Here is a 12,674-nt window from a genome sequence, read left to right as displayed (position 1 = left end):
CTCATGTGAAGAGTTGACTCACTGGAAAAGACTCTGATGCTGGGAGGGATTGGGGGCAGGAGAAGGGGACGCCAGAGGATGAGATGGCTGGATGGCATCACTGACTCGATGGACTTGAGTCTAAGTGAACTCCGGGAGTTGGTGAGGGACTGGGAGGCCTGGCGCGCTGCGATTCATGGGGTCGCAAAGAGTCGGACATGACTGAGCAACTGATCTGATCTGATCTGATCCACAACATGTTTAGAAATACAAGCATAGTTTGACGGTTCTATCATGAACCGTTTTCACACCAATCCTACAGCACTGCTTGAAAGGCCTGACATTTTTTCTAACCAAAATGGCCACTACATTTCTTGAACTACTTGCTAAATTACAATTTTACAAGAAAGCAGACATTTATACTCCATCCTATACATGAAAAAACCATATTTTGTTATGGTATTCTTCATGTTCTAACTCTCCTTCATTGATTAAATTCTTATCGTGTTCTAATCATTTGTAAACCTATTTGCAATGTAAAATTTACAGCATTAATTAGACAATATTCTGAAATTTGCTAACAAAATTGTGTTCAGAGATAAAAGTATATAAATAACTACCTTAATATTACAAATCAAAATTATATCCTCCTTTCAATCATAAGTAATATTACAAATCAAAATTAAATCCTTTCAATCATAAGTAACATTTGAACAAATAATGTGTAATACATCTCCGACAGCATGATAAGTTAACTTGGTTAAAAACACGGTTGTATGGCAAGTGACACTAAGCACAAACAATTTATTTGGGAGATTCTGAATTCAGTTTTATTATATTCTGCATGTCACTTGGTTTTATACACTTAAAAAGGCTAACATATACCACTTATAAAATTGATATTTTATTATTTTATCATCTGTTAGAATGAAATAACTCAAAACATTTAATTCTAATATTTATTAGTTGATATTCAACCTCATTCCAGAAAAGATCTGAAAAATCTACAAGGTTTATTTTATCGGCCAAAATCATATTTTATCTTGATAGCAACAGACATTGTTTAAGAAGCAACAACAGTACATGATATGGGAATACATTTATACAAACTTTTATAAATGCTTATCCATGTAATTTGTAAAAATGAAACAAATCACAAGAAACTTATAAAATTCATAAACTTATAACTTTCTATCCTAATAATTCAGTTTATTTGGCCTTTAAAATCTTATTTCAATACTAGCTAATTGTAATTATTTTCCTATAGAGGACTTGAAGTGGCATACAAAACCGTAATTCTTTTTTAGTATATGAGAAAATTAAGACTAATGAAAAAGTAATGGCTGAAAGGGAAAAAAAAAAAAAGAGGGATAATGTTGTCAGTAAAGAAATTACATATGTTTGGTCCTACAATGCGGGGCCAAAACTGGCAAAACTTAGCTCTCTAGCTGTCAACACAGATAGGGCAACATGATCCATTATATGAATTGCAATATTCTTAAAAACAAACCAGGTGCTAAGAAAAAGCACCACGTCTAATACTGAAAGCAAAGCGTAAATTCTCCTTTGATTCTTTCTAAAGATGGTTCACACTGAGTGAACAATGTCCCTACGAAGCTACAATGAGTGACATACAGTCAGGTCTTACACCTGCCTTCGTGCAGACCAGTGACACAACAACAAAATGCAGTTCAGGAGAAGAAATTCTACAGGAGTAGAGAACAGTGAGGGTATGAAAATACACTTCCCTGGCACGGCATAATCTTGGGAAAGGTTTGTTGAGTATCTAGAGAGGAATGGCAATCCTTTAGGCAATCCTATATATATATTTCTTTTCTTTTACAGTAGATGAGAAGCATTGAAGAGAAATAAATAAATTTGAGCTTTTATGTTTTCTAACCAATATCTGTACAGGTAACTCTCTCTCTCAAGTTAAGCATAGCATATCTCCTAATGATCAAGTAACCAGGCTGTCGGTGGATTGACATCATCTTACAAGCAAACAAAAGGACCTCTAACTCCCCTAGCTCATGTTTTCATGTGGGAATACATTTTCTGGAGGCTGTTTAGTTTGTCTGTTGTTGTTGTTGCTGTTTATTCGCCAAGTTGTGTCCAACTCTTTTGCAATCCCATGGACTATAGCCTGCCAGGCTCTTCTGTCCATGGGATTGTCCAGGCAAAAATACTGGAGTAGGTTGCCACTTCCTTCTCCAGGGGATCTTCCTGACCCAGGGATTGAACCCAGGTCACCTGTTTGGCAGGCGGATTCTTTACTGTCTGAGCCACTAGGGAAGCTGTCCCTGGTAACAAAAAGGTTGGGGACTGCTGATTAATGAATACACACGTCTAATTGATCTAAAAGTGAATCAAGTTACTAAGTTTTTTAGAAAAGACAAAGAAGCTAGAATACACCCCTGTTTACCCAACTTAAAATGATCATGTGAGTCACCACAAGACCACTCCCATTAACTTTGCTTCTATTGCAGATATAAAATCAACTTTTAAAAGTATACATGTATGTGTGTGTTAGTTGCTCAGTCATGTCTGACTCTCTGTGACACCACAGATTGTTGCCTGCCATGCTCCTCTGTCCATGGGATTTCCCAGGCAAGAATACTGGCATCGGCTGGCATTTTCTCCTCCAAGGGATCTTCCTGACCCAGGGATAGAACTTGCATCTCCTGTGTCTTCTTGCATTGACAGAAAGATTCTTTATCACTAAGCCACTTGGGAAGCCCAACAGGTGTTGGTAGAATGCGGAAACAAGGAAACCCTTGTGCAATGTTGGTGGGAATGTAAATTGGTACAGCCACTATGGAAAACAGTATGGAGGTATGTCCAAAAGTTGAAAAAAGAACTACCATATAATTCATCAATCCTACTTCTGAGTATGTATCTGAAAGAAACAAAAACTCAAAAAAATATGTGCACCCCTAAGTTCACTGCAGCATTGTTTACAATAGCCAAGGCAAGAAAGCAACTTGTGTCCATCAATGGATGAATGCAAATAGAAAATGTGAAGTGTCTGTGTGTGTGTGTGTGTGTGTGTGTGTGTACCAATGGAATATTATTCAGTCATTAAAAAAGAGAGAAAGAAATCTTGCCATTTGCAACATGAATAAACATGAGGGTAGCATAATATGCTAAGTAAAATATGTCAGACAGCACTGTGCTGTGCTTAGTCACTCAGTCGTGTCTACTCTTCGCAACCCCATGGACAGTAGCCCGCCAGGCTGCTCTGTCCATGGGATTCTCCAGGCAAGAATACTGGAGTGGGTTGCCATGCCCTCCTCCAGGGGAATCTTCCCAACCCAGGGACTGAACCCAGGTCTCCCGCATTGTAGGCGGATTCTCTACCAACTGAACCACCAGGGAAGTGGGTAGCCTATCCCTTATCCAGAGGATTTTCCTGACCCAGGAATCGAACCAGGGTCTCCTGCATTGCAGGCAGATTCTTTACCAACTGAGCTACCAGGAAAGCCCAGGTCAGACAGAGAAGTTCATTATGTGAGTAACATAATGATTTTATGTATATATGTATTATGAAATGGGTCACTACAGTAGATATAGTAAATATCTATCACCTCACAGAATTAAACATTGTTTTCCCTTGGGATGAGAACTCTTTAAGATCTACTGTCTTAGCAACCTTGAAATATACAGTACACAGTACAGTATTTTTAACTATAGTCACATGCTGTATATTACATCCTCAGGACTTACTTTATAACTCTAAGTTTATACCTTTTGACCACCTTCATCTCTTTTGCCCATCTCCCACCTTTGGCAATCAGCAGACACTGCAAGATTCTCAATAAAATCCTCAGTCCAATTGTGATAAAAACATTATACTTAACAACAAAACCATGCCACTGATAAGGTGATTTATAACAAGGGCTTCAAAGAAAGGTTAAATTTCAACTGGCTAGAACACTCAACAGCCAAAGGAAATTTCTCAATCTATTTTTTGAGCATTCCAATTAATCAGAGTTTTTTCATGCTTCTAATGCCCTAAATTTTGCAATGAAGGAAGAAAGCAACTGGTTAAGACAAAGCAGCTGATGGGTCTGATGTTTATTCATATATACTCAAAAGGTATACTTGTTCTTTAAAAAAACATTCTGCAAAATGGCAAGCTAAAAATAACAAGGCTAATGGGGAAAAGAGAGCTGGGACAAACCACTGAAAACCTATACAGCTCAATCACCAGAACACTGACAAAAACATCAATTGGTATCTGAAAAGGTAACTTGGACTGCCCAGGCAGGTAGCTTATTTGGCTGAAAGCTGTCAGAAGGACAGAAAAACATATCAAAACAAGACTAGGAGGTTCTCCACCAATCAAGATAAAAGTGCAGTTCTGAGCCAGCAAGGATGCTCTTCAGGAGGCCATCCATTAGCAGAGAGTCACACAAAAGCTGAGAGGTAGACCTCTCTGTGAAGGAAACCCCAGGTGCAAGCGCTCATGTTTAATATTCTCCAATTAGAGCTGAAAGTTCAGGCTGGCAGTGAAGGAGCCAAGCTTAGGGTTATTTCCTTTTCCCTGTAAGTTATAACACCACCTCCCCTACGCCATTACTCTGGTTCCCCTCACCTAGGAAAAACACTCTATGTGAAGCAGTGTAATTTTTGTGTTCAGTTGACGCAGTGTAATTTTTGTGTTCAGTTGACTTAATCCTCTAATTTCCAACATGTATGAGCAAATAAGAAGATTATGCTTTAAATAAGTTTGCCAAGTGAAGCAACATATATCCTTTTATGCTCCATTTTGATTGCTTTTCTTTTGGAGTGTTTGCTCTGTTTTTGTTTTTTTTTTTTCTTTTTGAGTTAAATGAGCCTCATAAACTACAAAAGTTAGTCAATCACCAAATGTATAACAAATTATCTTTTGCAGAAATTATACAATGTGCATAGTCAAGAAATTAAGTTACAGTATCTGTCAAAAAGGAAGAAAAAACTCTTAAAAGAGACTATAAGAAAAACTGAGGCATTCTTTTGGAATGAAAGGTCCACAAGATTATGCCTTCTGATTATTACACTTTAGGTTGCTTTCTTGTTTTATAATCAACAAGGAATAAACAGTAAAAAAAAAAGTGGCAAATAAACTACAATTTTAAATTGGAAATAGTTTGATCTAAAGAAGAAACAGATCAGGTTATTTTGACTTCAAAAGTACAAAGACTGAATAATGAAACGTTATGCTGTTAAGTTTTTCCACAAATTCCAGTTTCCTTAATTACATAATCTCTATGTTCTATAAAAGCTTATCTAGAGCTTAAAAACATCCATATACTAATCAGTAATTAGGCTACTTTCATTCCTATAAAAGTCTTATAAGCATCTTTTCTTGAAGTTTTTTTTGATGTAGATAAATTTTAAAGTCTTTATTGAATCTGTTACAATATTGCTTCTGTTTTATGTTTTTATGTTTTGGTTTCATGGCCCTGAGGTATGTGGAATCCTAGCTCCCCAACCAGAGGTCAAACCAGCACCCTCTGCATTGGAGGCAGAGTCTCAACCACTGGACCACCAGGGAAGTCCCTGAACATCCTCTTCAATGTATTTCTTCACTATAGTAGTTTTACAAAATTATAATAACATGAAATTAAAAGACTAGTTTTAAGTAAAGGAACGGAAATATCAGGCCCTACATATAGTACCTTACAATTCTTTTCATAAATTGTCCAAGTACTTACTTATTAAGCAATGTATGTTATGGGAGTAACGAGAGTTGTCTGGGATGGTAAAGCTGCCGTCACAGATGGCAACCTGGCTCTCACCAAAAGGAAGAGTGAAGAAACAAAGTTTATACAGTAAACATCCCAGGGCCTGGAAAACAAAGTAGGAATATCATCAGAACTCAAGTACCAACTTAATCACAAGAGCAAACAAACAAAAAAAAGCCACAAATGAAAAACTAAATATCTTATTAAAAAAACAAAAGCTTAATGTTCCTATATTGGCTCAATCTTTTCACAAATTACAATTTAAATTAATGCGTATGGCTAGATGGCTGAATTCATGCTCTCATAGAACACTAGATCATGAATGACAGAACTAAAATTAGAAGTGACTGCTTCCCTTTGGGAGAAAAATTACATTTTTATTTCTTTCACAAAGAAAATATATATTTAGTACACAGCTAACATGTAACAACCAACAAACCAAGCACAAAGCTCCTTGTAGTAGAATATTTTAAAAATTCACTACAAAACACATTTTAAAATTCCAGGTTTCAAACAGGAGTTAGCCAGCACAGTTAAATTTATCAGACACCCATCAACACTGATTATTCACTGAGCACATGTCATTATTTTACACTATAAAAATTAGTTCTCAACTTCTAAACATAATCCTACAATTTCCATTTGACATTATACTAGTCATATTTATACCTGAGTAATCTATATAAAATTCAGAAAGAAAGGGCTCTGTCTGCTTTGCTTGTACAGATTCATAGTCATCACAGTGCCAATAAATCTACTTTCTGACAACGAATATAAAACACCCTAAGGACACAAATTGTGTCTGGAAAAGTAGCACAGGAAATTTTTAGCTAAACTGCCAACAGCTCAAATCTGAGATGTGGTAATAAAATGTGATTTTCTCTCAAGAGATCATTATGCTGTCACAAGAAGTGTCGCCTACAAAGCGTTATGAGTGTAAGGGACAATTCTAACTCTTAATTGATTATATAAAATTATCCAGTAGTTACTATACAGTTACATTAGCCATAACTGAAATCTAGCCTATCTAAACACTAGCACATCAGCTTTCCTTTGTTGGCTTTTTCTTCACACAGCACCCTGGCAAGCCAGTTAACAAATACACTAGTTATAACTGCTACAAAGATGACAAAATACAGAATTACCTTTCTGAGTTCAACAGTATTAATTTATAAAACATTATTTTCAATATTACAATAGTCCTTTAATGAAAAAAGTTTAAAGACTCTAGAAATTTCAATATATTAGCTCAAAAACATTACTAGATTATTTACTATGTGACTAACAAAACTACAAAGATTCTGAATGGAAGTAATGAGTTCAATGTGGCTTTAAAAAATTTATGATGCATTTTTCTCTAAGGAAGATATTCTCAGCTTCTATACTGCAAATTGAGCATAAGGCTTCCTTAACAGCACTAAAAAAATGACTATTAATGGTGTAATATCTGCATTAAATTACACCTTTCTTCTGCCCAGATGACAGTGAGGCAAAGGAGATCTGCCTTTTAGCCAGTTTTATCTTGTCAATCAAACCTTCAGTAATGTGTCTTTTGTTAAGAGTATATGTTGTGGGAGTTCCCAGGTAACAATTTTAGATAGCAATGCCAGTGTACTTCAAAAACATTCATCTAAAACACTCCACAGAGTATGAACACAAGGAGGTGTCCTAATTTTTTTCACACCAAAGGCATTTCCCTCTTTTTCCATTTGATACAATGAGAACTGTTCAGGAAATAGGAGGGAATGAATGACCTCATTTTGAGGGTTGAGTATCACCATCTTCCATTTTCCCCATTAAATGGTAACATGAAGCATCTCTCACTGAATTTCCTATTGGTCAATAAAATCAGCATCCTAGTTCTCAGGATAAAAATAACCTACAGTAGAAATTTCAAAGTAAAAAATTAATTTCTCCAAAATACACATGCTAAATGAATACTTTAACCTCAATATCATAACTCTCTAAATACTATTCTGAAATAAGATCAAAATATAGCTCTTAACTGCTATGAACTGATTTTTTTTTTCTGAATAGTCTCAAATTCACACCTAAAATGTTGTAGGCATGTCATCTGAGCTATGACAAGCATAAAAATGGTATCATGGAAATTAAAACTCTATCTCTGTCAAGCATATAAATATACATTCTGTTTTCTGATAATTTTTCTGGCTTCTTTTTTATCTTTGAGTATCTATTTATCATCCCACAGCTATATCCAGTTACCCATTACAGAAATGCTACTCCTACTAACCTGTAAATGGAATAAATTTTAAACTTATTGCTGTTTAGTTGCTAAATTATGTCCGACTCTTTTGTGACCCCATGGATTGCAGCCCTCCAGGCTCCTCTGTCTATGGGACTTCCCAGGCAAGAATACTGGAGTGGGTTGCCATTTCCTTCTCCAGGGGAGCTTCCCTGACCCAGGGATCAAACTCATGTCTCCTGCATTAGCAGATGTACTCTTTACCACTGAGCCACCTATCACTGACAATTTAGCCATCCTGGCACAAATTCTAAGCCTGGGGAAAAACAAACAAAGACTCCCTCCTTTTTGTTAAGACACTGGGTAACAAACATGTTCTTAAAAGACTTTTTAAAAACCAACCCTTGATGATTTCAAAACAGTAGTTAAGGTATGAGTCTTGTTTCCTCCACTGTTGAAATACTCTTTTAGGTAATGTGGGTTTCAACACTAGTCACAAAATTAGGCCAGGAAAAGACTTCCACAATCACCTCCTCTCATTAATACCTTCATTTTATAAATTAAGATTCAACTGAATTTGTTTTCTATATTATACTACAAGCCATTTACTATAGCCATTTAATGAATCAAATGTCAATGCTGAGAAGAACCAACTGAATCTGAGTCATACAAGCTGGGGATCTGTAAGCAGGAACAAATTAACTAAATCAAACCTATCTGTGGTTTCATTAAATTACATATATGGTTAAAAATTCAACTACCACAAGATTTAAGAACCACTGATGAAAAAGTATATATTAGTAGACAGAGGGAAAAATATTGTAGATACTCTTTTTTTATTACCTTGCAAGAATATTTCCCAATCTCTATAAAAATTCTGGCCAGGAGAGGAGCACCAAGAAGATACTCTGGTTTCACCCGTTACGCTTGACTGCTTTCTAAATATTATGCTTTAAAATGAAACCAAATGACTTTTCTTGTAAACTCTAGAAATACTTCTGAATGTTTTTCCTCAATTCCTAATATGGCCACTGGTGGCAGATATGGCTGAATGCTTGTTAAATTTAAATGAATTCACATTTAAAATAGTTTCCTGCCAGTTTATTAAATACAGACAAAACACATTTTACTTATGAAATAACCTCAAAAGAGGTATTGACATTCTAACATAAAGTTCAACTCTATAGAAACATGTGTTTGTTAGTTACTCAGTCGTGTCCAATTCTTTGAGACCCCCTGGACTGTAGACCCCCAGGCTTCTCCATCCATGGAATTCTCCAAGCAAGAATACTGGAGTGGGTTGCCATTTCCTTCTCCAGGGGATCTTCCTGACCCAGGGATTGAACCTGGGTCTTCTGCACTGCAGGCAGATTCTTTCCCATCTGAGCCACCAGGGAAGCCATAGAAACATGTTATACCTCAATAATTCAATCTAGATATAGATGCTAAAGAACCTCAATATACAGAGGTTAGTCAACGGTATGTTTATATTTTTTAAAAAATTTTACTGTTAGTTTCCACTAAAAAGATCCTAAAATACTTGAGAAAATTATAAGCATAACCAGTTAAGAGTTATGGCCAGCTTTTCCAAAACTGCACTCAAATCAAAAAAATTTTAACAATCATATATAATTTAAATTCTAAAAAATACTGTGGTAAAAAGTTGCATTATGTGGAAACTGTTTACTTGCTTTTTTATACCTAAGTTTTCCATCTCCGGATCAAGAAGGTATGTGCTAATATTTTTCTTCTGCTATTAGTAAGCTTTACTGTCCACCACTCTCTTCTACTTATTAGGAAATAACCTTGTGGAGGACAGGGGGAAGATAATCAACTGAACTCAGATTTTGTTAATTTGGTTAGTGAAAATGTCAGCCTTTCTTGGCCTTACCCAGATATCAGCCTTGGTGGTGATAGGCTTCCCTCCATAAAGGTTGATCATTTCAGGGGCTCTGTATGACAGAGTTGTATACCTGGCAGTAAATAAGTAAAATGGAGTGGAGATATAAAAAAAAAGACATACTACATTGTTTCTACATAAAATACTACAAAAACTTTTAGGTTCAATAACATTATAGAGAAATAATACTATTTTAAAAGCTCATTAAAAGCCCATCAAGGATTAAACAATACAAAGCATTATACACGTTTTTATTCAACAAGTGCAATTGCATCTTTAATAATAAACACAATTTTTAATAGAAAAAATTAAATAAAGACAATGTACTGGAAACATGGTTTTCCTTGAATTTCTTAGATGAAATAATACAATTTAACTATAAAAATATCCTTATCAAAATATTTTAGTCAACTAATTTAAAAGTAAAACTTCTACCCTCTCAAAAAATTAATTTATATGTTTATTAAGCAGTTTGCTTTTATGAATCCTAACATAATTCCTTACACATGGTAGTAAATGTCCTCGAGGTTTGTTTTTATAATTATTCTTTTAAAAGTAATCTAATTGTCATAATTAATTATTAATTACATTAAGTACACTTCCAAAACTGTTAGCATAAGTAGTCTGGAATTAAAAGATACGGTGAATAAATATTTACAAGTATAAAAACTCCAAATCCACTATGAACAGGACAAAGTATTGCTCAATTTCATGGGAGAAATTATTAGAATATCAAGGAATACCTGTATTATGGCATAATTTAAGATTCACTTTAAGTGCTTTTATGTTTTATTTTACATGAAGTATCTTAAAACTCAATATTCTACCATCTTATTTTTTTTCAAATCACCCTAACTGTGATACATTCTGAATGATACTACTACAGAGGAGTGATCTAAGAAACCAGAATATAAACTACATAAGGACAGGCCTTTTTTTTTGTTCACTGCTATACTGTAGCATCAACAACAGTGTCTAATATGTTGTACACCCTGTTAACTGAATAAACAATTAGACCATTAATTCCTGTGAGCCACTAAGTACAAGAACCCATGAGCTTATTACGTTCATCACTAGTGTACAATTCTGCTAAACTTAAGCTATACTTCAGATCTGAACAGCAAAAAATTAAACTTTCAGCAAGCCAAAGATGCTTGAGCAGAATTCTGTAACAGTCATTATATATCACAACCCAGTAACTTTTAAAATTATATGTATATACATATACCCACAAGAAGCCAATTCAATACTTCATTGTTCTGGTGTTCTTCAGGATGTTTATATGTTTACTAAGGAATTTGTTTTTATGAAATCTTAACATAACCATCAGAGGCTGTTCCTGAGTAGAAATACACAAGTCTAGAAAACCATAGTTTTATACAAATGGACCAGAGTAAGATCAGCTCTGCTGCTGCTGCTGCTGCTAAGTCGCTTCAGTCGTGTCTGACTCTGTGCGACCCCACAGACGGAAGCCCACCAGGCTCCCCTGTCCCTGGGATTCTCCAGGCAAGAACACTGCTCTATTTGAGCCTATTTCAAAATACATGTCATAGTTCAAACAAAAGCTCATAGGCAGCCTTAAACAAGCGAGAATCTGTGAGGAAGTGAAGAAAAGTAACTTAGAAAAAGGGAGCTACTTAGAAAATCTTATTCTTACAGATCTTTCTGCATTCTGCTTCATTTTATTAAGATGATCAAAGATTTACAAACAGTACTATTTTCTAAAACTAGAAAACAGAAAAGCCAGGGAAAAGTCCTTACAATACTCTAGCAACCATGGAAAATACAAGGTTAAGAAAACATAAGGCAGATATGATTTATATTTCTACCAAAGAGTTCTCCAAAACAGCATTAGAAAGTAACAAGTTTTCCACACAGTTTTCAATGCAATAATATCAACTTCTTAATAGTAAATACAAGGTCAAAGTTTAAATATTTTTCCTAACAAGCACAAATCCTCACTCAGTATCAATAAACACAAAGATGTTTAATTGAACTCAATAATAACTTCAAACTCCCTTTAATGAGTCCACTAATTACTACAGTTTATTTAACAAATTTGTTAAATTTGACTAATTTGTTTACAATGTAGATGAAAGTTTGCTTCCATGGTAAAATGTATTTCCTATTGAACTAGATGAGATGTAAACTAATCAATTATATCACACAGAAATATCTTAAAGAGATCTATTAATGGAATACCTAAAGTTTAAGCTAGCAAAGCTGGTCACAGACTCAAGTTACCTAAAATCCTCATGAGACAAAACAAAATTAACACTTACTTTTTAATTTCTTCTTCTACTGTATTAACTCCATCTTTTTGAGGATTAAGAAATTTATTTGTGGCACTGCCAAAGTCACAAAGTACATAGTTTCCACCATCATTCAACAAAATATTTTCTACCTTCAGAAAAGAAAATCAATAATTAGTAGTATTTTCTAAGTGAAAATTGTCTTTTTACAACGTTTTGACACAATAAACACCAAAGGACTTGTTTTATATACATACACACACACCCCTACACATACACATACACAAGTATAGAGAGAGAGAAGGTACCTCAAACTGTGAGAAAGGACAAATGATTCAGAACAAAAATACATGTTACTTTATCTACTGCTTCTCTCACTAAGAACAGAGGAGTGCTTCTTCCAACCCAGGATAACTTTTGCAAGAGTCAAGTAACCCTTTTTGTTGTAACACGTTGAGTCACTAAGTTGTGTCCGACGATTTGTGACTCTATGGACTATAGCCTGCCAGGCTCCACTGTTCATGGGATTTCCCAGGCAAGACTACTGGAGTGGTTGCCATTTCCTTCTCCCGGGGATCTTTCCAACTCAGGAATCAAATCTGCGTTTCCTG

At 35.0% G+C, this 12,674-nt stretch overlaps 1 protein-coding gene across 1 annotated transcript in view; it reads right to left on the bottom strand.

Annotated features, from left to right (window-relative positions):
- The window catches only part of BMP2K (BMP2 inducible kinase), a 120,073-nt gene that overhangs the window by 44,558 nt on the left and 62,841 nt on the right, over positions 1 to 12,674 (bottom strand). Inside the window, exons 6-8 of the mRNA XM_010845978.1 lie at positions 12,094 to 12,215; positions 9,803 to 9,884; positions 5,676 to 5,808 (exon numbers count right to left, since the gene is read on the bottom strand). Coding sequence (XP_010844280.1) covers positions 5,676 to 5,808; positions 9,803 to 9,884; positions 12,094 to 12,215 — 337 coding nt within the window. The remainder of the gene's footprint in view (positions 1 to 5,675; positions 5,809 to 9,802; positions 9,885 to 12,093; positions 12,216 to 12,674) is intronic.

The sequence above is a fragment of the Bison bison genome, unplaced genomic scaffold (genome assembly GCF_000754665.1).
Source record: "Bison bison bison isolate TAMUID 2011002044 unplaced genomic scaffold, Bison_UMD1.0 scf7180017864228, whole genome shotgun sequence".
NCBI classification, from domain to species: domain Eukaryota; kingdom Metazoa; phylum Chordata; class Mammalia; order Artiodactyla; family Bovidae; genus Bison; species Bison bison.
This window is presented reverse-complemented; position numbering and strand designations above follow the sequence as displayed.